This window comes from Elgaria multicarinata, chromosome 19 (assembly GCF_023053635.1).
Source record: "Elgaria multicarinata webbii isolate HBS135686 ecotype San Diego chromosome 19, rElgMul1.1.pri, whole genome shotgun sequence".
Taxonomy (NCBI): domain Eukaryota; kingdom Metazoa; phylum Chordata; class Lepidosauria; order Squamata; family Anguidae; genus Elgaria; species Elgaria multicarinata.
The window spans coordinates 16,430,526-16,456,216 of NC_086189.1; the positions used below are offsets into that span (position 1 = coordinate 16,430,526).

Consider the following 25,691-nt stretch of genomic DNA (forward strand, 5'->3'; position numbering starts at 1 on the left):
GAAGACCTCAGCTGGGCCTGCTAAAGGCAATGAAACTAGCTAGCCGTAATGAACTTGTTTGATTGCTTTCAGTGAGAGTTTCCCCCCACCCCCCGGCGCAATGCTCTACATGTTTAATCAAAAGTAAGCCCCGTTTTACTCCGAGGTACGTTACGCATGCATTGGATTACAGCCCATGTTTCACAGAGCTACACTGGGGTGGGGTGTCATATCCGCATAGCAGATACGCCCACACTGATGAGACTAGGAGAGAGACACGGGTGAAATACGCACACACACACACACACACAGCACAATTCACCTTGCGATCCAAAATTAGATCTTAGCGGTGAGCGAAAGGGTTCTGCCACTTCCTGTCTCCGGCTTCGCTAACTCCCTCCTTGTCGAGAAAAGAGAACTTACTTGCAAGCAGAGGTTCTCTTCCTCTCTCTGCATTAGCTGGTCGGCTAAAAACAGTTTGGTTATTACTGACATAAAAACGTAAAACGCATTCGCACCCTCCTAGGTCTCACTTGCACGGAAGACGACAAGGAACCGTCATTAGGAGCAACGCTTCTCTCTCTCGTCTGGCGGAGTGCATCAACGGCAGCACATGGCTCCCTTTCGGGGGGCTTAGCTGACCGATAGCTACAGAAGGAGGCTAAAATACTCCACTTCTCCCTTTGTCCTACCGCGAGGCAAGGAAGCACGCTAGCGTGATCATCTGAGCAAGGAGGCAGCTTGCTTTTTTATTATTTTTAGCTTGTTTAGCCAGCTGCCCCCTTTTCTACTCTCCTCCAGTCTATGGGGGCAGAGGGGATGTTGAGATGGAAAACTTTGAGGAAGTTCGTAGGCTTCCCACCTCTACAGCCCTCTGAAAAAAAATTAAAATATAATGTTCCTAAGTCTTCCCTTAAGAGATTTTGGCAGTTACAACATTGGCTGGTGGAGATCAATGTTACCGTCTTTCTTCTTTTAAGGGTTGTGAAAAGCAGCCCTAAGTCACTTGCTATCCATAGGGGACACTAATGAACACACACCCACACCCACATACACCCAGCCCACTCAATGCTACCTAATTTAAACAGAGAGAAAAAGTAAGAATAATTTAAACGCAAAGCCTCTTCGCTTCTCGTGGTGCGCTGCAGTTCCAAAGACCGTTTTCTTTCCTAGAAAATTAAAACTGCAGGAGACAAAGACTTTGCAAGGAAGGGCAAAGAGCTTTTTTCTTTTTTTCGCTCTAGGAACAGAAAACGGGGTTTGTGTTAAGTGAAGTACCTTCTTGAAAAGAAAAACTTTCAAACAGAAAGAAGGCTGTTAAAAATCACTGAAAAGGTAACAGTCCAAGCCCTCCGTGAAAAGACCTGTCACCTCTCGGCTGAGCCCATCCGTGGCATTCTAGCGAGGTGCAAAAGGCACCTCGGGATCCGTTCAAATCCATCCGGCGGGGAGGCAACCTGGGCTGGGGGGCGGCCTCAGTGGGGGCGGCTGCTGGACTCCAGGTGGGACCGTTTGCCGGGGGCCAGGAGCGGACCGCTGTCGGCGTGTTCCGGAAAAGGCCGCTTGGACGACCGGCCGTGCCCGTTCATCGCGCCGCGTTGCCACTTGCAAAGGTCCCCGTTGAGGATGTCTTGAATATGCTGCACGATCAGGTTGATGGCGACTGCCGGGGAGAAACAGAGGGAGCCAGGAGGCATCAGTTAAGGGCACCAACTCAGTGGCAAACCACCGGCTTTCTCAGCCTAAGAGGATCTGGGAAACGCTATGTTTGGTGGCTTTCTCTCTGAATGCCTGTATTGGTCCTAACTGCAATGAACCCAATCCCCACCCGGGCATAAAACCTGAAAACCTTTTCCTAAAGCAGGACATTTATGTTATTTATTGCAAGACATTGATTTAAGACATAGCTGCAAACCCGACATACCTCCCCCCACAACCCCAATTGCTCAGTTTGCATTAAAAATCATTTTGCACACGTGGGAGAAGCTGGCCGTGTCGGCCAAGCGGAATAACGGCTCCACTTCCTTCCGCCCCCTCATCAGGCTCAACCAGGTGCTGCCGCTCATCGCCCACCCGGAAGCCAAAATCTCGTAGGATCGATGCTATTTATTTACAGTTGCGTTTCTCAGCTTCGTTTCAATCCATCACGGACCCAACGCAAAGACAGGTTAAAACGTGATCCAAAGAATGTATAAGCCTTTGCAGGCAAGGTCTTACTGTTTTATTTTACTATGTACAGCACCATGTACACTGATGGTGCTATATAAATAATAATAACAACAACAACAGCTACTCAGAACCATAACATCAAACTAAGGCAGCAGAATAGACTATTCTAAAGGGAAAAGCCCACTTTTCTTGCATAAGTGTATTGCAGCGGGCATCGTCTTAGAAGCCCTGTTACCTCTGACACAGGCGGGAATTTCCTCCGCCAAGACAACGCTGTCCAGTTGCAATTTTTATAAGCACCTGAATCGATGTTAGAAAGTCCAACGCACTTTTATTGTCCTTCAGCCAAACCAGCCTTTCCCAACCTGATGCCCTCCAGATATTTTGGACTGCAACTCCCATCAACCCCACCCAGCATGGGCAGGCATGATGGGAGTTGCAGTCCAAAACATCTGGAGGCCACCAGGTTGGGGAAGAGTTGGGCTAAACACTGCAGTGCCACTGAAGGTCAACCCACCCTGGGTATTGACTGAGTCACCAACCAGAGAAAGGTCTTTGATCCAAGACCTAACTTGGTGAAGGTGACCAGATGGGCCTTCCTTATAAGAGTGTTCTAGAGACGGGTGCTATAATGGAACGGGGGACTTGGAACCTGTAGAAGAGCCTCTCTGGCCGACTGCAGGAAACAGAGAGGCAGAAATGTGAGAATGCCTCTCCCGAGTTACACAGCATCTCTGTGCTACAAGAAAAACCTTGCTTTACTAAGACCCACCTTACAAGCTAAAAGGCACGGAGTCTTAGCCTTGGTTCACCTGGGGCCCTTTAGCAAAGAACTGTCCCCATTCAGATTTTCCTAGTGAGAATAGATTTGGGGGTGAGATGGTTTGGGGGAGAAAGATTTTAGATGGGTGCGTCCGGCAACTAACCCCACGGAGCTAAACTTACCCATATTGTCTACTCCCCGAGGGATGATCACATCCGCGTATTTCTTGGTCTGCAGAGGAGAAATACAACCGTGATTCTCAAAGAAGAAATCACTAACAGACGTCTGATACCAGCGATGATAAGAGAAAGAAAACGGGGCTAATTCTACACATGCAAAGTGAATAAGCCTAAACTTATAGCAGCGTTACTCCGCGCTATACTTCGTTGTAAGAGGCAGCGTTTGTGTAGCGGATATTCCACCTCCCCAAGAAAGTAGATCAGGGGGCTGAGAGCGTGTAGTTTTTCTTGGTCCGCACAGGACATTCATGGCGGAAGGTGGCATTGGGACTTCAATCCTGGGTTTCAGAGGCAGCATGACTCAGTTCCAGTTGCTGGTGAGCCCAGTGGGAGAGGGTTATTTCCTTCACGTCCTGCTTGTGAGCTGGACCTGTCCCGTTCGCACATAACGACAACCCAGAATATGGCTTGAGTACAGGTCGTTGTCGTTACGTGCGAACCCTGCGCTATGGTTTAACAATGGGTTGTTGACCACGAGCAACCCTGGAAGAGAACCCATGGTTGGTTCTTGGCTTGTGAACCCTTGAGTTGTTTGTGGTTAACAGCTCATAGATAAACCATAAGGCAGGGTTTGCATGTAATGACAACCCACAATTCAACAACAACCCCTGCTCTCGGGCTGTCATTTCTTGCGAACCAGGTCACAGGATGCGAAGCAGCGTTGAGGATGATGTAGACCAGGTTTTGGGTGAAGTAGGCCTGAGGCAGAGAAGTTGCAGCCTAAGTTTTTGGCCTAAATTTCCTATCGGCCCTAACCAGAGGTGAGGGATGACCACCCCTGAAATAGACACGCAGGCTCCAACAGTGTGACCCTTTCACGTCTGTGCAAAAAGAAGCCACGTGGAGTTCACTAGAGTTTAACCCTATGGGAGCAGGTGAAGCACACGAAAGCACACGAAAGAAAGCCGAAAGAGGCACGTTTACTTCGGGCCATTTGTCCTGGGCTGCAGAAACTGTGTTTCTTTGGTATGTGAGGTTCTGGAAAGCGGGGCAGCTGTTTTGCAGAAAGAACTAGCAGTAGTCTAGCTCGTGGGCCCGGCAGCGGCACGTCCCTCACTTTGGTTGCAAGAGGGTCTAGGGTTCAATTCCCGGACCAGGCCTTGCACTAGGGGAAGGGGCCGTGCTGCTCAAACGTCATTTAATAAACACACACTCAGATGGGCCACAGTTTAGTTGCAGAGGAATCACCAGTTAGAAGGGTCGGGTGCTGGAAAAGGCCTCTGCAAGTTTATTATTTATTTATTGCATTTATATCTTGCCTTTCTCCCTCCAAGGAACCCAAGGTTCATAATCCTCCTCTCTATTTTATCATCACAACAACCCTGTGAGGTGGGTTGGGCTGAGGGTCTGTGACTGGCCCAAAGTCACCCCCTGAACTTCCATGGCCGAGTGGGGACTAGAACCCGGATCTCCCGGCTCCCAGCCACTACACCACACTGGGTTAGATGGACCAAGAACCAGACTTAGTAGGAAACTTCTTCCTATGTCCCTATGAAGAAAAGCAGTAATAGGGGTTGGTTTGGAGGCGGCACCCGGATGCTTTTCTAACCTCTTTTAATCGGTTAAACGGGGCGTGGGGGACATTAGCGGGGAGCAGGGTTTTTGTACCGGCAAACAGAACTCTTCAAAGGCGGGCTTGACGAACGTTGTGTATTGGGTCAGAATCTGCTCGAGGTCCCGTCCTCGCTTCATATCTCGAAGAACTGCAGCAAAAGGAACCCAAAGACCAGTTTAGCACTTCATTGCCAGCAAGGCTGCCAAGACCAGACACAGGGAAAGGACAGACTGGGCAGAGGAAACCACCAAGCCTCCGACTTGGCAAAGCCCATCAGGGATCCTAGTTGGAAAGCCTAGCTGCCGGAGAAAGTCTTGTTCTTCAGAGGAGAAACAATCCACCACGTACTCCAGAGCGTGGGAAGATTTGCTGGGGGGCCCAGGCTGAACCATAAAAAAATCCCCACCCTTCCTAAAATATTTAGAATGCTGCTTCCTTTACAGCCGGCTTCTCCCAAAGATGTCGTAGCATCCAACCATGATCTGAAAGGGGGCACTTTGTCCTATAAACTGGCCTCTTGTAAGAGTTACACTGTGATCCCTTACACATTTTTGCATGAACTTTTCATCATAATGCCCCCTAACCCTTGTGGAGAGATGCAAAAGCTGTGGGAATGATTCAATCTAGGGACACAGAAAGCCGCACATTCCAACAAAGAGGTGCACCTTCGACGAAAAATGGTAACTGTGCAAGCGTGAAGGAAGCTCACTTTCGCTCTCCCGTGTTTGAGAACAGACTTATTACACTCGGAGCTCTAACCAGAGCCTACAGTATCCTTTCCCAACCTGGCGAAACCTCCAGATGTGTTGGGACTAAAATATATTCCCATGCTGGTTGGGGATTATGGGGGTTGTAGTCCAAGACATCTGAAGGACACCAGGATGGGGAACGTTGGCCCAGAATATAGCAGAACTACTAAATCCTTTCTTGTACCCTTCAGTAGAGCTGTTCCCACACAGAAGGAAACCAGCGTTACCTCTCCGGGAGAGCCTGACATCCGAATCGGTGTCGACAAAGAGGCGAAGATGAAACATGTCCCGAATGTCTTGATTGTAGAATACCAAAATCCCCTCAAAGAGGACCACGTCGGCAGGGTAGACCATGGTCGTCTCAGGCAGCCTGCAGCAGATGTGAAGTGGAATTTCAGGAAGTGGCCGAGGAAGGTACTGACGCGGGGTAGGATCCAGTTTTACATTGGATCAAGTGCACTGATGGAAGTGGACTTCCCTGCGCGCCCCCTTCCCACGGCAGCCCCCTGAAAATGGAGACCTTGCGGAACGGGGTGAGCTGTGATCCCCCAAAACTGGGCAGAGGGACCTTGTTTTGCCAATGGGGCAATGGTTCTTTTTCGGGAATTCAGAATGTAAAGGGTGGAGGAAAGGTTTGACTGAAGAGAAACAGATAAACAAAACCATCAAGGTAAAATCAAGCAAAATGCAATAATCGCAGCAAATCTACAAAGCAAAAGAAAGTATACGATCGGCAGTGAACGTGACCCCGTAACGGCCTGGCACTGCAGCACCTGCTTGGCTCAGCCGAGGAAGCACATACTATCCAACTGATCCCTCCCATTCTGGACGAAGTCTAATCTCTCAAGAGTGTTTCAGGCTGGAAGCACACGGGCCCTAACCCGTAACTCTCATCTCCGCTCTCCTGGCTTACAACAAAGTAGCTTATCTAGCACCCTTGAGCTGTAACAGCATCGACAGAATTAGCCCTGGGAACTAGCATAGCTACTCAGCTCCATGAAAAGGGCCCAGCGGCACTCTAGACATGGGCAGGGGGATTCTACACACCGACTCCTCGATAAACAATGGTCTGCTGCGTTTCAGCTACAGTCCTCCCTCTCGCGGAAAACAGATCCTGGACCCAACCCATAAATGTTCAAGGGCACATAGAGGACACCCGCAATTATATTGTCGACGTTCATACACCAGGAGCTCAAGCCGGTTTACACACGCTCACTCTTTCATATATAATTTACACAAGCAGCAGATGAGGGGGCGTCAAACTGTCCCTCGATTGTACCAGGACTGAAGGATTAGGGGATTGCATGACTCTTCCATATTGAAAGCTTCCCTAGACACGCACAGAAAAGGAGAAGTCAGAATACCACTGGCCTCCCTTTCTTCTTAACATGCTAGCTTTCTACATGCAGGGATTCCATGAGGAATGTGAACCTATTCTCATGCAGCCCTCCACAAATCCAGTTGCCAGGGATGCCTAACCCTGACCCCTCTGGTGGCCCATTGGCCTTGGTCAGGACGGCCACCAGCACATAGGTCCTCAAAAGGAGAGATGGGGAGCACCCCACTGGCTGTGCTGTGACACCAGCTCTGTTTGGCTCCCCATTCCTTGAGCTGTTTCCAGTTCCGTTATGAGGAACTAGTGCCAGAGTTAGGTTCCCCCCTTCTCTCTCTCTCAGTCCCTTTTGCAACCCTGCAAGTTAGGTTAAGCAAACCTAGTTTCCCCCAACTGTTGGCTGTGGAGGATGGGAGTTGCAGTCCAATAGGCCTGCGGGGGCGCCAGGTTGGGAGAGACTGCACTACCCCATAGGTGAGCAGAAGGTACATCGCCAGATGTTTGGCATTTCAACTAGAAGAATTCCTGACCATTGGCCAGGCTGGCAGGGACTTCTGTGAGTTGGAAGTCCCAAAACTCCAGAGATGGAAGAATTTCTTCATATAGCACACACTTAATGAATTCACTACCACGAGATGTAGTGATGGCCATCGATTTGGACATAGAAATCACACGTTAAAGGGGGAGTTAGACGAATTCCCGGAGGAGGCTGTCAATGACTCCTAGTCCTCCAGTTTCAAAGGCGGTATTGCCTATGTACACCAGTTGCTGGGGAATATGGGCAGGAGGGTGCATCCTGCCGTTGGGTTGTGTGAACAGAAGGCTGGACTAGGTAGACCCTTGATCTGATCCATGGTTGTACCCTAACCTTCCGTTGGGGCAGGGATGCAAGACAATCATACAAGAAAGCAACGCGGTGACCTCACTCCACACGAAAAGTATAACCTTTGCACCGACCTGGAGTGGGTCACGAAATCGTAGGTCGGAACCTCAACCGTTTGGCCGTCCACAATGTTCTTCAAGGTCGTTTGCATCAACTCGTTGTCGAAAGCATCTGCGCGGTGTAAAAAAGGGCATAACTGAGCCTCACGCCAACGGCAACAGCAGCGGTTTAATCTTAAAATAGATTACGATGCCAGTGTTCCAATTGTGGCATGGGACACACTTCTCCAGGCCCTGATTTCCCTTGGTGGAGGATCCACGTGGCTGAGGCACGTTACGTGGTATTGGTGGACCACCATGAGGGACCAACCATCGTGGAAGCAGCCACAATGTTCACTAACTAAAGGGCTTTTATTTCCCATTTTGCAGGTGGGAACCTTAAGGCACAACAACCTATGTTGGTTGTTGGAGCACATAGACCAGGCGCAGAAACGGGATGCTACCAGTTCTTCTGCCAACTTAGCTTCCGTTGGCAGGGAGTTCCACAGGTTGGGAGCAGCCACCAAGAAAGCCCGATTGGAGGTTTGAGGAACCCCTGGGCTCCCCAGAAGGTGATTCAACAACCCCAAACTACAATACTCCGGGAACACGAACCGGCCTCTCTCTTGTGCACCTCTTCCCATACCCAGCTCAACTGGGACACCCTGAACCCTACCTGGGTGATCGAAGTTGTATTGCCCTTTCAAGGCTTTCGCTTTCTGTTCTGCCGTGAGCACCTTGTAGAACCGGTCCTGGCTGAGGATGACCACTTTCCGCTGGCGGTGATCCACCTCATTTTGGCCAAGAAGCTCCATGATTTTCTCACATACCGTTGACTTGGGGGTGGGATAAAGAATAAATAAAGCAAAGACATGTGAGCCAGGCCAGGTCAGGGCACCCATCTGCCTGCCTCTCTGGGACCTCCCTTGGGCAGATCTAAAAATGCAGGTGTCCCGAAAGAGGATTGATTCCAGAGGTTGCACATGAGCAAGGTTTTACCCTTCAAATCGCCCCCAAAATGACGTTACATAAAATAAGGGCCCCAGGGTGTATACCAGGAGAAGACATACCCTATTTCTTCGATTCTAAGACACTTTTTTCCCCATATAAACATCTCTAAAAATGGGGTGCATCTTAGAATCGCGGGTGTGTCTTAGGGTTTTTTCCCCCCTGTTGGTGGTACTGAAATTAGTGTGCGTCTTTCAATCGATGTCTTACAATCAATGGCGTCTTACAATCGAAGAAATACGTATATCAACAAAACTATACATGGTTTTACTAATACAAAACTATACATGTGGATAGGGAGACATTTTCCACCTTCTCCCATAATACTAGAACCCAAAGGGCCCATCCCATGAAGCTGATTGGTGGGAGATTTAGGATCCTAGAATCCTAGAATAGTAGAGTTGGAAGAGGCCTACAAGGCCGTAGAGTCCAACCCCCTGCTCAATGCAGGAATCCATCCTAAAGCATCCCTGACAGATGGTTGTCCAGCTGCCTCTTGAAGGACTCTAGTGTGGGAGAACCCACCACCTCCCTAGGTCACTGGTTCCATTGTCGTACTGCTCTAACCGTCAGGACGTTTTTCCTGATGTCCAGCCGGAATCTGGCTTCCTTTAACTTGAACCCATTATTCTGAGTCCTGCACTCTGGGAGGATCGAGAAGAAATCCTGGCCCTCCTCTGTGGGACAACCTTTCAAGTATTTGAAGAGTGCCATCATGTCTCCCCTCAATCTCCTCTTCTCCAGGCTAAACATGCCCAGTTCTTTCAGTCTCTCTTCATAGGGCTTTGTTTCCAGACCCCTGATCATCCTGGTTGCCCTCCTCTGAACACGCTCCTCTGAGAGATCAAAGGAAGGACTTCTTCACACAGCACATTGTCAAACTCTGGAATTCACTACCACAAGATGTGGTGATAGCCACCAGTTTGGATGGCTTTAAAAGGAGGTTAGATAAATGCTTGGAGGAGAAGGCTATCAATAGCTACTAGTCCTGATGGCTCTGTGGTACCTCCAGTATCTGGGGTAGGATACCTATGTACACCTGTTGCTGGGGAACATGGGTGGGAGGGTGCTGTTGCACCATGTCCTGCTTGTGGGTTCTTGGTTGAAAGCTATTTGGCCACTGTGTGAACAGAGTGCTGGACTAGATGGACCCTTGGTCTGACCCAGCAGGCCTCTTCTCATGTTCTGAAGCCATCTAGGGTAGAACAATTATAGATTTGAATAATTCTCAGAGAGGTAGCTGTGCTAATCTGTTGCAGCAAACACATAAGGGGATCTTGCAATGTTTTGGAAAGTTTATCACGGGCCAGAGTCCATTTTACCAGATGCAAGAAATATTATCCTAAGTTAGCACGCACAATTGTGTGTTCACTGGGAGGTGTAAGCAGCAAGGTGAAGCAAGCAATAAGGCCTACAGCGATTGTGTTAACGCAGCCTTCCTCAACCTGGGCCGCTCCAGATGTGTTGGACTACAACTCCCAGAATGCCCCAGCCAACTGGCTGGGGCATTCTGGGAGTTGCAGTCCAACACATCTGGAGCGGCCCAGGTTGAGGAAGGCTGTGTTAAAGCTTAAACAGATTTATAATAAACACATCAACAATTCCTAACAGGACTGATGATAGTAGCGGGATTAAAAAAAATATATATTTCTATTCAGGCCACAGGTGGCAGGGCTGAAGTGCTCGGAAAATTGTAACCCAGCTGTTTCGCACTGTTTACTGAGCGTAAAGTGTGCACATTTCGTATTAGATACACGCCCACCTTATTACATAAGAGACGCGAGCATGGTGTAATAAAAGCTTAGCTCCGTGATCCAAGAAGAGAGGACGCCGGAGAACAGTTAGGTCCCATAACTACATGCAACCCTGCAGCTAGAAAGTTAGCAACTGGCTCTAACTCTGCCTGTAAATGGGAATTTGAACCCCATGCTGCTGTGTCACACTTTATTTAAGGCGCAACTCAACACAGAGCGCCCACTGCGTGACTTTGGGCCAGTTGCTGGTTCTCGGCTTAACCTACCTCACAGGGTTGTTGTGAGGATAAAATGGAGAAAAGGAGGTTCGTGTACACCACCTTGAAGGAAAGGCGGGATATACACGGAACCAATAAACAAACTCATTTAACTAGGAAGAAAACCACACTGAACATACCAGGACTTAAATGTAAATGCGTTTAGAATTGTGGGGCATTAGTACTGGTTCCTCTCTATTCGGCCCAGGTTAGGCCTCATCTAGAGTATTGCGTCCAGTTCTGGGCTCCACAATTCAAGAAGGACGCAGACAAGCTGGAGCGTGTTCAGAGGAGGGCAACCAGGATGATCAGGGGTCTGGAAACAAAGCCCTATGAGGAGAGGCTGAAAGAACTGGGCATGTTTAGCCTGGAGAAGAGAAGATGGAGGGGAGACATGAGAGCACTCTTCAAATACTTAAAAGGTTGTCACACAGAGAAGGGCCAGGATCTCTTCTCGATCCTCCCAGAGTGCAGGACACGGAATAACGGGCTCAAGTTAAAGGAAGCCAGATTCCGGTTGGACATCAGGAAAAACTTCCTGACTGTTAGAGCAGTACAACAATGGAACCAGTGACCTAGGGAGGTTGTGGGCTCTCCCACACTAGAGGCCTTCAAGAGGCAGCTGGACAACCATCTGTCAGGGATACTTTAGGGTGGATTCCTGCATTGAGCAGGGGGTTGGACTCGATGGCTTTGTAGGCCCCTTCCAACTCTGCTGTTCTATGATTCTATGACTTATCCTACCTGTCAGGTTTTCCTTGTATCCCCAGACGGACGAGTGCCTTGCTTATATATATATTGAAAATCTAGAGAGGGGAAATCTACACAAACACCAGATCCCTTGTGACTCCAGCCTTGCATCCTGTGTGTGTGTGTGTGTGTGTGTGTGTAGAAACCTATTTAACATTTCCAGGAACACGCCTGAAGGACCCTTAAGCCTTCTGCAGTCTCGCCTAAAATGGCTTTTGGAACCGCCACAGGCATTTAAAGAGCTCTGGAATGCATTGCATTGCAACCTGTTTACTCTTATTTAATTTTGACTGTTGCATGCAGCACAACTCCTTCCTTTCTTGCATTTTATTTCATTGGTTTGCATGCAGCCAAGCTCCCCTTCCTTGCATTACGTTTTTCCGTTTGGCGGCTTATTATTATTATTATTATTATTATTATTATTATTATTATTATTTTGCGTGCAGCCAATCCCTCCTCTGCTGCATGCTATTTCTCGGGTTGGGCTTCTTTTTTGCGGGCTGCCAATCTCCCCCTCCCTGCATTCAGTTTCATCCTTTGCCTTTATTTTACTTGGTTTTTGTTTTTGCTTTCTTTTGCATGCCCCAAATCTCCCCTGTTGCGTTCTGTTTCTTTATTTTATTTAATTAATATATATATATATATATTTGCATGCACCACATCCCTCCCCTGTTGCATCCCGTTTCTCATTTCTCGCCTGCACCAACCCTCCCCCTTCCTGCATCCCGTGCGCCTTTTATTTCATTTCAGTCTGGCAGCGGTGCTCAGGCGCTCTCCCGGGCGGGGGTCGGCAGCCGCCCCTCCGGCCACGTAGGAAGGCGCAGGAAGCCGCCCCGGCGCGCACTCACCTTGCCGCTGGCCGTGCCTCCGCTGACCCCGATCAGGAAGGGCCGCGGGCGAGGGCGCTCCGCTTCCCCGCCCGAGAGGCCGCCGCTGCCCCCGGTACCGTGACTGCCCGCGGTCGCCATGGCCCGGGCATTGCAGGCAAGGCAGGGCCGGCCGCCTCCCCGCAGCGAGAAAACTACACCTCCCAGCAACCCCCGCGCAGGAGGAACGCAGGCCCGGGCGGCAGGCGAGCCGCGAGGGGTGACGGGAAGCCGAGTCCTGGCGGGAGATTGCGCAAAAGGCTTTGCGAAGTGGGAAATCGCAGCCCGGAGAGGCGAGGGGAGGAGCCAAACAGGAAGGCGGGGCTTAGGGGGAAAGGGGAGTGGCCAAGCAGGGTGAGGGGAGGGGGGATGGTGATTAGTTTAACATTAACAATCTCAGATATGCAGATGACACCACTTTGATGGCTGAAAGCGAGGAGGAACTGAGGAGCCTTATGACGAAGGTGAAAGAAGAAAGTGCAAAAGCTGGGTTGCAGTTAAACCTCAAAAAAACCAAGATTATGGCAACCAGCTTGATTGATAACTGGCAAATAGAGGGAGAAAACATGGAGGCAGTGACAGACTTTGTATTTCTGGGCGCAAAGATTACTGCAGACGCTGACTGCAGCCAGGAAATCAGAAGACGTTTACTTCTTGGGAGGAGAGCAATGACAAATCTTGATAAAAGAGTTAAGAGCAGAGACACCACACTGACAACAAAGGTCCGCATAGTGAAAGCAATGGTATTCCCCGTAGTAACCTATGGCTGCGAGAGCTGGACCATACGGAAGGCTGACCGAAGGAAGATAGATGCTTTTGAACTGTGGTGTTAGAGGAAAATTCTGAGAGTGCCTTGGACTGCAAGAAGATCAAACCAGTCCATACTCCAGGCAATAAAGCCAGACTGCTCACTTGAGGGAATGGTATTAAAGGCAAAACTGAAGTACTTTGGCCACAGAATGAGAAGACAGGATACCCTGGAGAAGAGGCTGATGCTAGGGAAAGTGGAAGGCAAAAGGAAGAGGGGCCGACCAAGGGCAAGATGGATGGGTGATATTCTGGAGGTGACAGACTTGACCTTGGGGGAGCTGGGGGTGGCGACGGCCGACAGAAAGCTCTGGCGTGGGCTGGTCCACGAAGTCACGAAGAGTCGGAAGCGAATAAACAACAACAAAAGAAATTTTAGTTTCTTAGCCTTAATAATAAACTAATATTTCTCTCTCTCTCTGTGTATATATAAATTGGCCAGAGAACTGCACACACACACACACACACACACACACACACACACACACACACACTTGTTGTATGTCTTATTTTATGCTGTATGTGAATTGTATTTTATTATATTTTAGGCTGTGATTTTGTGATTTTAATTGTTGTGAACCGCCCAGAGAACTTCAGTTATTGGGTGGTTTAGAAATGTAATTAATTCATTAACTACTATATATTTATTAATAGCTGGCTGGGAAATGCTGGGAGTAGTAGGACTTTTTTTCTCTCCCTGTCTAAAAATACATAGGATTAGGGGGCCCTAAATAGTTTTTGAATTTTTCACGTTAAAAGGTTTTGCATCCAGTTTTCATTGCTTTGCATGTGCAGTTTGTAATTTTTGTGAGCCGCCCAGGGAAGTTCCAGCTATTGGGTGGAACAGAAATAAAATACATGAATTGGAAATTGAATATAACAACTTGGGCCCCTCCAGATATTTTGGGCTACTGCTCCCAGGATTTTTCACCATAGGCTAAGGTTCATGGGAGTTGAAGTCCAAACCATCTGGAGGTCAGCAGGTCATCATATAGGGGATGAGGCACTGGAAGAATTAAAAATGAAAAGAAACCAAACTGAATAGCATTGCCTAGTGCTGGTAAAAGATGTCCTGGGCCTTGGAGACATCCTGAACCTCCGATGACAAAGATGGACCGATTTTGTCCAGCACAGGGAGAAGAAAAGTGTCCCTAGAAGATGAATCTCTCACCGGCAGGACGTCCACCTTACCTGGACTGAGCATTGGCTTTTTGGCCCTCATTCAGTCCATTTCCACCATCTCCGCCTCACCTGAGTTTTACGGTGGGGGGGGGGAGAAGAAGAGTTGGGGGTCACTTGCCTCTTGATGCTACCTCCTCCCAAGGGTCACAATAAACCTCGCTCCACGGTTGCGTGTCAATGTTGAAAACACACGGGCAAAAGGAGTATCTTACGGGAACTTCTAGAACTATTTTTAGGCCGCTTTTAAGTGTGGTACCCTCCCAATGGTGCGGACAAGATTTTTTTAAAGACTGCGTGAAAGGGTACAAGTAAATATCAACAAGAATATAGTCCATAAAAAAGAGAACTTGCCAATAAAACCATCTGCCCAGACGTTACGGGAACGCCTGTGAAAACAGGTAGGCTTCAGAGCTTTGCTGAAGACCTGCAAAGAAGGGGCTTGTGGAGACCCCTGATGGAAGCGGATTCTGGAGATGTGGGGCCACCACTGATAAGGCCCTCTCTCCAGCCTAAGTGAGAAGGGCTTTTGGGTGTGGGCAAGCTGGTATGGGTCAAAGCAACCCTTCTCCTGTACCAGCCTAAGCCATTTAAATCTTTTAGCAGTTGAAACCAGGCCTTTGAAACAGCCCTTGCTACAAATGCCAGGGAGATTTCAAGCAGTATTTCCCCAGCACGAACTTCTGAAATTGGCTGCTGAAATGGCAGCAGAACAAACGCACGGGCACGAGGAGTTTCATTCCGAACTTGGCTGTGGTGCCAGGCCACCTTTCCTAAATGCCACCAAAATGTCTCTCGGTAGCCGTTGATTTAACAACAAACAGCAGCGAGGTTTTTCAAGCCACTTTGATTGGGCTCCCAAGAGCACCAGACCATTCAGCTTTCTGTTGCTGTGAGGCTATCGGCCGGCCGTGAGGGCGTTATTGGAGCAGAAGCAATGAATAACTGTTAGCTACACACACTCGCTGGGGAACCGATATCGCAATTCAAACACATCTATCAGTAGTGTAGAATTGGATGGTAAACAGAAGGAAGGGGCGCATTGTTGGAGGCCAGGGCCCCTGTGGGCAGAGCGGCAAGGTGCGACCCAAGGGTTGACATGCCTGGGCACCTGCCGAGGGCCCACAACCAGTGGAGGCCCACTGAAAAGATCTCCATGGCTTTCCTGCTTCTTCACCACTGCAACCTACTTGTCCACCTGCCTCTCGTTCTGGCCCAGACGACAGAGGTGATGGTGAGGAGGAGCAGGAGACGCCGCGGCCTCGTTGCTCCCCGGATCTCGGCCTTCCAAGCAAGTCAGTGGGAGCCATGAGGAGGAGGAGGAAGGAAGGATAAAGAATAGGGATAAATGCCAAGTTCTACACCTAGGAAAAAGAAATGAAATGCACAGTTACAAGATGGGGGATACTTGGCTCAGCCATACTACAATAGAGAAGGATCTTGGAATTGTTGTAGATCACAAGCTGAATATGAGCCAACAGTGCGATATGGCTGCAAGAAAGGCAAATGCTATTTTGGGCTACATTAAAAGAAGTATAGCTTCCAAATCACATGAGGTCCTGGTTCCTCTCTATTCGGCCCTGGTTAGGCCTCATCTAGAGTATTGCGTCCAGTTCTGGGCTCCACAATTCAAGAAGGACGCAGACAAGCTGGAGCGTGTTCAGAGAAGGGCAACCAGGATGATCAGAGGTCTGGAAACAAAGCCCTATGAAGAGAGACTGAAAGAACTGGGCATGTTTAACCTGGAGAAGAGAAGGCTGAGGGGAGACATGAGAGCACTCTTCAAATACTTGAAAGGTTGTCCCACAGAGGAGGGCCATTATCTCTTCTCGATCCTCCCAGAGTGCAGGACACGGAATAACAGGCTCAAGTGGCAGGAAGCCAGATTCCGGCTGGACATCAGGAAAAACTTCCTGACTGTTAGAGCAGTACAACAATGGAACCAGTTACCTAGGGAGGTTGTGGGCTCTCCCACACTAGAGGCCTTCAAGAGGCAGCTGGACAGCCATCTGTCAGGGATGCTTTAAGGTAGATTCTTGCATTGAGCAGGGGGTTGGACTCGATGGCCTTCCAGGCCCCTTCCAGCTCTACTATTCTAGGATTCTATGAAGAGCAGCTGGTGGCAAAGACTCAATCAAGGGGCATTGAGATTATCTTATTCAAGCCCCCCCCCCCCCAAGTCCTGGAAGAAGCCCTGGAACCTAGAGCAGGAATGGAGTCCTCGCAGCATCTTGAAGGTAGACATTGGCCATAGGGGCAGAGCCTGATGAGCAAAAGGGGTGGAGCTAAGAGCAAAAGCCTTCACGGAGTTAATCAAAACATGCCCCTTTCTCCCTGACATTTCACTTTTTCCCCAGAAGACACACACATCGTCTCCAAGACAGAAGCTAAAATCTCAAAGTGTCAAGTCTGGGGCATGCCAGCTGGGGCAGATGGGAGTTGTGATTTCACACATCTGGAAGGGGGCCGGTTGGGAAGGCCGGCCGAGGGAATTAAAGCATGCATCAGAGCAGATGAAAACATAAAACCAGCCCAAGTCAGCGCCTGTATGAGCAACCAGCGGTGTCCTTGTACCATCCTCAGGCAATTAACCGGCTCAGCCAGTATTAACAGATCAAAGGGCTCAGCCGGTCCCTTTGTAGGGCGGTGGGGGGGGGGGGGGAGAGGTTGTTGCCTCCCCTCCTGCCTGGCTCTAAAGTGCATCCCCATATATGGAACTGGCTGTGGGCAGGCACGGATGGTCTATGTGCTCTTTCCCAGGGGAAGCACAGCAAGGTCCCATGAGAATGTAGCTGGCCTTCGCCCCAGCCCAAATCCCGCCCCACCCCCCACCCCCAGCAGGGCAAGGGAGACACTGGTACAGCCAGGCCTGGCCTGGCCCTCCATGGCTGCTTCAACTGGCTGGCGGCACGCAACTTTCTGCAAACAAGCTGGTCAATTATTAATAAAGGCCAGGAAACCGAATCCCAGGCGGCTGGGCCGAGTCACTCCCCGGGGACCTGCACAGGAGTCGAGTCACACACACACCCCACCAGTTTGGGCAAGCAGCAGTGTTGAGATGGACAGCCGGACGGAGGAGGGCTCGCCCATCTAGCTTTGGAGCCAAAGTCCCTGAAGGGGAGAAGCAGACGCGGAGGAGTCAGGTAACAGGAGCGCAACTTTTTGCCCGGAATGCAGAGTCAGGAACAGTTTGCATGGGATGGGTGGGTTATTATTGGACACTTCTCCATAGACAGGTAAACATATGCGCTTGCACCCGTGTTTGCCACAGAATATCCATCACGGTTCCGTGGCTTACTGGTGGCGCATGTCCACGTTATAGTTACGAGCCTTGAGAAGTAAATGGAACCTCCATGTGCCGCAGCAGTGCATCTTGCAGTACTGGAGGCATGATGGGAGAGAAAACGTGCCTTTTGTGCTTCTGGTTGGCCGTCGTGGGCAGACCAAACAGATGTTTTATTCAATGAAAGAGAAAGGCTCCAAGTTCCTCTTCGGAAAAATTGGGTATAATGCAACAATTTATTTTATCTATTTAAGTATTGCATTTCTAATCCGCCCCAAATAACTAATGTTCTGTGGGCGGATTACGACAGTTTGAAAAACTGAAATGCCACAGAACAGTTAAAAATACGAACTACAATACAAATATTTAAAAGAATAAAATGCAATGTAATGCAAAACAATAAAGAGAACAGGAAATGATAAAAGAGCCGGAATAACCCAGAACTATGCAACTTGGCATCTGAAGAGCAAATTACACTTGTTGCAGGGTATTAACTTTCCATGGAAAAAGGACTTGCGCGTGGCCAGAAATGTATTGGAACCTTTTTCTTTCGTTGAGTCCTTTTTGTCTACCTTTGCTTTCGTCTTCTTTGCTGTTGCTGCTGCTGTGTTGTTGTTGACCTTCTCGCAAATCATTTTGCATTTCCTAGCTTTCTTTCCCAGGCCACCACGCCTCTCCTAAGGTTTCATTACTGGCCATAAGAGCTTTAGAGCCGTCCTGCACGAGGCCTTTGACTGTGTGCTCGGGATTGCTCACCCGCAGTAGTTTGCGGGTCCTTTCCAAAACCTCCTCCTCCTCCTCCTCCTCCGGGGCCTCTCACGGGTGAGTTTTTTTCTTCTTATCTGGAAAATGCGGTATTTTTTTCTGACTGGCCTTTATAACGCCATAGAAATGGAATTGCGCAATTCTGCTATACCACAGTGCCACCTAGTGGTTGTGTGATGGAACCTATAGAAAGGCCAGGGGACGGGGACGAAACCTGGAAAAAAGCATGTAACGAGAACTTAACCCTGTGAAGAATTCATGAGCAGACCCCTCGGTAAAGGTGTGGGAAAATCCTCAAGTTAAAACATGCAGACTTTTTGGAATTTTGCCCTCCCCTTTTGACTTTGCCTTACACACACACACACACACACACACACACACACACCGGGGCAATGCAAACCCTTAAAACTGAATCCTGTTCCCACGTTGAAAGAGTTTCGACATCCTTGCCTTCATCAGATCTTTTGGCCTCAAATTCTTGCCTGCATGTTTGGACGTGTCTTCTGCTCACGCTTCAGTGTTCATCGCCAAAACCAACACTGCTCCCCTGAACACATAACGCAGCTTGCGCTTTCCTGCCAATACAACCGTAATGTTTCAAAATACGTTTGACATTCCAGCGAACTCTTATCTCGTCCGGCCCGTGCGTTACCGATAAAGCATCAATGTCCACGAGATAAAGCTGGATTTTGCGGCCTGAGATTGAATTCCTGCATCTCAATTCCCTTTTGCAGCAAAACAAAGGGTCTTGTCTTGTGGCACCATAAAGACTCACACATTTATTCTGCCGTTAAGCTCTTCGCGGCGTTGTAATTTGAATGTCGTTTTCTTGCATGTCAATCTTCTGTCGGTGGTTATGGGGGCCCTTTGAGCCCTGGGTAAATAATACCGATTGAAGACGTTGGGCGGATGATCACAACTGCTACTGTTCTACAAAGTGTGCACTCGCGCAACTGGGAATGCACGTTGGCAAATATTTACTTTCTAAAGCCTCGTCCAAGATGGGGCTCCCCAGTACATAGATCAGGAGTGGAGAAACCTCACACCTGGGGGCAAAAGCTGGCTCACGTGGGGTTCTGCAAGAGGCCACGCGTCCCCTTTTCCCTTGACCACTGATCCTTTGGTGGTTCCACAGCTTTTGTGCAGTTTCATCCCAAGCTAAGAAGTTGAAATGCCTCCCCTAAGGCTTGGTTACAGACAGGAAGAATTTGGGACTAAAGCAGGCTGGTCTTTTTGGCCCTGCCCGTTTGGCCCCACCCACCACAGGAAAGCGGCCCCCGAGAGCTTCCCCAAAATTGAATTCAGGCCTTGGGGTGAAAGAGGGTCAAGCAGGCCCAACATCAACACGCGGCTACAAACCTCTCCACGCAATCGCCGGAACGTTAGATTTGCTTCTTGTTAATGTCTAGATATTCCTCCCGGTGATCATTTCATAACGGTAAAAAATGGCTTGTGGGCAAAGGAAGCCGAGGTTGCTTCCAATACGCAATCCCTTTGGCTCTTGTTTCCTTACAGAAAAGCAGCTCTTGGTCTACCAAGCTAGGAGTCAGGACTTGAGCATCACCCCCGGAGAGGCCAACATGGACAGAGAAGCAGAGCCGACGGGAGCATCTCCTCCAGACCACAGGAGAGGAGAGGAGAGAGAGGTGGAGCTCCGCTCTTCGACAGAGCGCACCACGCCTCCCGGAGTCACGGATTCAGAGGCTCAAACCGAATCCACCCCAGAACCGAGGTTGTACGTGCCACCCGTACCTGTTACTGGGATCGCCAATCCTGGCTTTACAGAAGACCCTCCGCCGTATTCTCCCCCAGACCCAAAGACCGTCCACCTGCTGTATCCGTCGTTCCCGACCAACATGCCTGGGCAAGGAGCCATTTTTTTCCAGCCGGCCCCTCTGCAACAGGCCCTGAATCGGACGGCGGATGCGCTTCCCGAATCGTACCCTTTCACCATTGTACGTCGTCTCATTTTGAGCGCACTTCCGAGTGACTTCCAACCCTAAGTACCTCCACATATGCCTTCTCTTGGATGCTTGAGTGATGGCTTCCGGTACAGAAAGCCAATGGGGTGGGATATGTGTATGTGTGTGTGTGTGTGTGTGTGTGGTGCCTCGTGGGGTCACCCCTTGAAAAGCTTGAGGCTTAGGGGTGGCCACAGCGTAATAAAGAGGGCAGTAGCTAAATCCTGTCGTTTTTTCCTGTATAATATTGCCAGGATTCGATCATTTCTGTCTGTCTCTTCTGCCAAGACGCTTGTTCATGCACTGGTTATTTCTCGGTTGGACTACTGCAACCTTCTTCTCACTGGCCTTCCTTCTTCTCACATCAGTCCGTTGGTCTCGGTTCACCACTCTGCCGCTAAGATCATCTTCTTGGCTCGCCGCTCTGATCATGTTACTCCACTTCTGAAATCTCTTCATTGGCTTCCAATTCACTTCAGAATCCAATATAAACTTCTTCTGTTGACCTTCAAAGCTTTTCACGGTCTAGCTCCTTCCTATCTCTCCTCTCTCCTCTCACACTATTGCCCCACTTGTGCTCTTCGCTCCTCTGATGCCATGTTTCTCACCTGCCCAAGGGTCTCTACTTCCCTTGCTCGGCTTTGTCCATTTTCTTCTGCTGCCCCTTACGCCTGGAACGCTCTTCCAGAACATCTGAGATCCACAAGTTCAATCGCAGCTTTTAAAGTTCAGCTAAAAACTTTTCTTTTTCCTAAAGCTTTTAATACCTGATGTTGTTTGGACTCTATACTGTTAGTTTACCCTATCCTGTGCCTGTTTACCCTACCCAGTGCCTGTTTGCATTCTCTTCCCCTCCTTATTGCTTTACTATGATTTTATTAGAATGTAAGCCTATGCGGCAGGGTCTTGCTATTTACTGTTTTACTCTGTACAGCACCATGTACATTGATGGTGCTATATAAATAATAATAATAATAATAATAATAATAATAATAGCACAAAAGGTACATGCGCTAATTTGTATGCATAGATGCCAATGGAGAAACCGTTACTATAATTTAAATGGGCTCTCACCAGGGTCCTTGCTCAATCTGCTACCCAGGTGCTGCAGATGGGCAACTTCAAGGCGCTTTAGCAATCCCTTCTGATGCTTCTGTACCTTGAGGCCTGAGCAGCCCTTGAAACAGAGGACTGTCCTCTGCAAAGTAGGTTACCTGGCCACCCCAAGCAGTTCTGAAGCCTCCAAGCAGAAGTAGTTGGTCAAGGGCTGTGTTACCTGCTGATCTGGGGTGTTAGATTTTGGACAACCCTCACCCCACCCCCAAATGTAGGGGCCCGGACATCAACCCCAAAGGCCAGCCGGAATTGCCCCATGATAACTGGGATGAGGAATGGCCCCCTGGAAAAAGGGGGAAAGCAATCCTTCCCCCACCCCCGCCCCAAGTGCCCATTTTACAATCACAGGAGTTTGATAGCGAAGAGGTGTTCAGGTCTCGTTATCTGTCTGTCTTCAAATTGCCGAGGTCCACAGCCCAGGCTAACGGCAGAAAATGTGGCTTTTCTCTTGCAGTACAACAGCTCCCTCTTCAGCGAGATCCCCATAGAGGTTGAGCAGGAGCGCCCGCCCAAAGATTACATGGTGGAATCCGTGCTGGTGATGATCTTCTGCTGCTTGTTGACTGGAGTGATGGCATTTGTTTACTCCGATGAGGTAGGCCCTGCGGGAGCGGAAGCACTGCAGCTCAGCCCTTCTTCTTTGCATGCAAAAGATCCCAAGTCCTATTCCCAGAATTTCCAGGTAGTGCAGAGCAAGTCCTTGTACTGAAACCTGGGAGATCCGCTGCATGGGTGGATAACCTGTAACTCCAAACCTTTGTCAAGTAAGCCAATGGGAGCAAAAAATGGACCCAAATGGACCTTCATTTGGCTACTAGAAAATCAAGGGCACAAGAGCAGCATGGCGAAAAGTGAGCCTAGCAGGGAAAACAATCAAGGTGTTTGAAGGTACAATCGTCTACATGTTTAGACGGGGGAAAAGCCCTAAACATGCATAGGGTTGCACCCTTAGTGAATTACAAGTTGAACATGAGCCGGAAGCGTGACGTGGCTGTTAAAAAAGCGAATGCAATCTTGGGCTGCATTAATACAAGTAGTGCATCTGGGTCATGGGATGTAAAAGTTCCACTCTGTTCTGTGTTAGTGAGGCTGCACTGGAAGAACTATGTGCACTTTGCGTGTGCGGGGGGGAGGGGGAGATTTTAAGAAGGACACTGACCAGGATGATCAGGGGTCTGGAAACTAAGCCCTATGAGGAGAGGCTGAAAGAACTGGGCATATTTAGCCTAGAGAAGATAAGATTGAGGGGAAACATGAGAGCCCTCTTCAAATTCTTAAAAGGTTGTCCCGCAGAGGAGGGCCAGGATCCCTTCTCGATCCTCCCAGAGTGCAGGACACAGAATAACGGGCTCAAGTGACAGGAAGCCAGATTCCGACTGGACATGAGGAAAAACTTCCTGACTGTTAGAGCAGTACGACAATGGAACCAGTGACCTAGGGAGGTTGTGGGCTCTCCCACACTAGAGGCATTCAAGAGGCAACTGGACAGCCATCTGTCAGGGATGCTTTAGGGTGGAGTCCTGCATTGAGTAGGGGGTTGGACTCGATGGCCTTATAGGCCCCTTCCAACTCTACTATTCTATGATTCTATGAAATTGGAGTGTGTCCAGAGAAGAGCGACCAGGCAGGTTATTGGTCCAGAAACACAGTTCCACAAGGAATAGATGAAAGAGCTTGCGAAGAGGATGAAGGGGAGACATGGCAGCAGTCTTTAAAAAGCTTGCTCCTTGCTGCTCCACACCAGTCATTCATAAAGCTAAGTTAATGTACCACCCTGCGTTTTTCCTACCCTTCACCCCTCCTGTCTCCCAAAACTGTCATTGGCTGTTCTATCTTAATGCCTTCCTCCTCCCTACCAGACCCAGGTTTACCAAGACTGGGCAACTGCTCAGCTTCCTGGCTGGGGCATGCTGGGAGTTGCAAACCTTTTCTTTTTATCTAAACATGCGTAGCGTTGCTCCCATAAAAAGATTAAAAGGTTTCCATCGATGCAAGGAGCTGGGGCATTAAACAACCCCGTCATCCCGCAAACTCAGACAGCGCCAGCGGAGCACTGCTGAATCTTTCCGTTACGCAAGCGGTTGTGCAAATGGCTGTTGCACCCCTGTCCTGTTTGTGGGTCTCCTGTGAGTCTCCCGTGGGTCTCCTGTGAGCAGTCACAGAATCCTGGGACAGATGGACCCTTGGGCTGATCCAGCATCAGGGCTCTTCACAAGAGGAAAGCGCAACGCGTTTGCGCAGGTGGAATGCGCAACCATGCTTGCGCAAATACATTTTTTTTGTGGGATCCTGCTTTTGGCGCATCGCTCAGAGCCTCGTCATTGGCGCTGACAGAATGACGGTTGGAACTTGCCCACGTAGAGTTAGATTTGCTCTCGCCTGTTGACCAACTACCGTGGGCGCTGCACTGAACCCCTACAAGCGGGCTGCCCTCTTTCCCCTCCGTTGATGCTTTCTCTCCCACCGTAGGCGCGAACTGCCGTCAGCCAAGGAGACCTTGTCCGTGCCAAGGCAGCCTCCCGGAAAGCTCGTCTGCTAGTCGCGGTCAGCCTGTTCTTTGGCTTCTTCGTTTCCAGCAGCTGGGTGATCTACGTCGTGATGACGCTCTACGAGTGATCGGGAATGGCAGGTCCTGCATCACTTCTCCTGAACCCACACATACATGGGGGCACAGAAAAGAGAGGAGGCGGTGCGTCTATGCAGAAGCCTGGCGATTCAAGGCCACCCAGATCCTGCCCCGTCTTCCCCTTCTCGGTTCGCCCACAGGCCGGCCAACTATCCCGGAACTGGCCTTTTATGCTTCCCCAATCGGCCGTTCGGCCAAATTAACTGAATCAGCGGAAGAAGGTGCCTGTCGAGGAGGAGGAAAGATGCTGGGAAATTGGACGCAGAAGTCATCACCTGCCAGGCTTGACCGCAGGGGGATGGAAGCATCTAAGTCCTCCAACAGTGCCTGGCCCAAATCTAGATCTGGAATGTGCGTTCCCAGGGCCGGCCCAAGATATTCTGCTGCCTGTGGCAAAAGACAAAATGGGGTCGCCCTCCTTTCCACACACAGAAGCCAACAGGACTCATAGCTGAATCTTTCTTTAACCCTGGCAATGGGCTGGCCTTCCTCTACCATATCCTAGGACAGCAGGCAGTTCTATCCTGCAAGACAAGGGTGTCCCAGGAGGAAATCTGGGGTGTGTGTGTGTGCCACTGCTGCCCTCCAGCACCTGCCGCCTGAGGCAGTTGCTTCCCTCTGCTTAATGGTTCACAAACAGCCGGCCAGTGTGGTGTAGTGGTTAGAGCGTTGGACTGGGATTCAAGAGATCCAGGTTCTAGTCCCCACTTCGCCATGGAAGCTCACTGGGTGACTTCGGGCCAGCCACTGACTCTCAACCTAACCTACCTCGCAGGGCTGTTGTGAAGATAAAATTGTGAGGAGAGTCTTGGTATCCTTGCAAAAGGAAAAAAAAAAGGCAGGATATAAACATAATAAATAATATAATAATAAGTAAAAAAAATCTTCACTTGTAAAGCTGATGACACTAACCAGCATTGTGTTCATGTTCATCTTTTAAAACAACAACAAATCAATGTGGGGAAATTTAAATTAGCTCCCATTTTTCACAAACGGCATGAACGATTGTGACCAGACCCTGTGATGTAAATACTCTCTTTTATATGGCAAGTGTAATTCACTCGTGTAGATTATGGACTAAAAAGTCATGATCCCACAGTCCAAATGCAATAAAAAACAGGGTGAACAAATGGGTCCTGGGGGGGGGGGTCAGGGGACACTTGAAGATGCTTTTCAATGGCTGCCCATTGTGAAGGTGTTAAGTTTTCTTTTCCTCTTCCCTCCTGATTCCTTTTCCTTGTGTGTCGTGTCTTTTTCAATTGTAAGCCCCTAGGCAGGGGCGGTCTTGTTTTACTGATGATATGTAAGCCGCTCCAAGACTCCTTTTGGTAAATAAATGAAAAAGATGGGGGAACACATCATGGACTTCACCACTTAAGCCTGGAGATTTTGGATCAGGCACAACGGTCCAGCCAGGGGTGCTTCCTCCTGGACCTCTCTGTGCTCATGCAGGCTTCAGCGCCCTCTTCAGGAATAGACGGTAAGGTGGCCTTAGCCCAGCTCCTCTGTCATTTTATTTTCTCACAAAATCTTAGAGATCTACTTAGAGATCTACTTAGCACCAATACGTCGACAGGCTGAGCATGTGTTCCAAAACGCATCCAGAAAGAA

General features: G+C 49.4%; 3 protein-coding genes across 5 annotated transcripts in view; 1 reads left to right on the forward strand and 2 right to left on the reverse strand.

Annotated features, from left to right (window-relative positions):
- Positions 1–25,691, reverse strand: part of RAPGEF1 (Rap guanine nucleotide exchange factor 1) — a 290,356-nt gene that overhangs the window by 153,452 nt on the left and 111,213 nt on the right. The window lies entirely within an intron of this gene.
- Positions 1,180–12,479, reverse strand: UCK1 (uridine-cytidine kinase 1). Of its 2 annotated transcripts, XM_063144714.1 has the most exons (7): positions 12,326–12,479; positions 8,385–8,544; positions 7,745–7,841; positions 5,682–5,824; positions 4,759–4,853; positions 3,094–3,142; positions 1,180–1,642 (listed from the first exon to the last, which is right to left on the reverse strand). In XM_063144714.1, the coding sequence occupies exons 1-7, from the start codon at positions 12,443–12,445 to the stop codon at positions 1,455–1,457; spliced, it is 852 nt and encodes a 283-aa protein (XP_063000784.1). In that variant the 5' UTR covers positions 12,446–12,479; the 3' UTR covers positions 1,180–1,454. The 2 variants fall into 2 exon arrangements, with proteins under 2 accessions (XP_063000784.1, XP_063000785.1); XM_063144715.1 differs by lacking the exon at positions 4,759–4,853.
- PRRT1B (proline rich transmembrane protein 1B) lies at positions 17,340–25,420 on the forward strand. Of its 2 annotated transcripts, none has more exons than XM_063144679.1 (5): positions 17,340–17,565; positions 18,262–18,434; positions 19,893–20,332; positions 21,909–22,049; positions 23,924–25,420. In XM_063144679.1, exons 3-5 carry the CDS (start codon positions 19,958–19,960, stop codon positions 24,068–24,070), a joined length of 663 nt encoding a protein of 220 aa, XP_063000749.1. In that variant the 5' UTR covers positions 17,340–17,565; positions 18,262–18,434; positions 19,893–19,957; the 3' UTR covers positions 24,071–25,420. The 2 variants fall into 2 exon arrangements, with proteins under 2 accessions (XP_063000749.1, XP_063000748.1); XM_063144678.1 differs by having other exon boundaries at positions 17,340–17,472.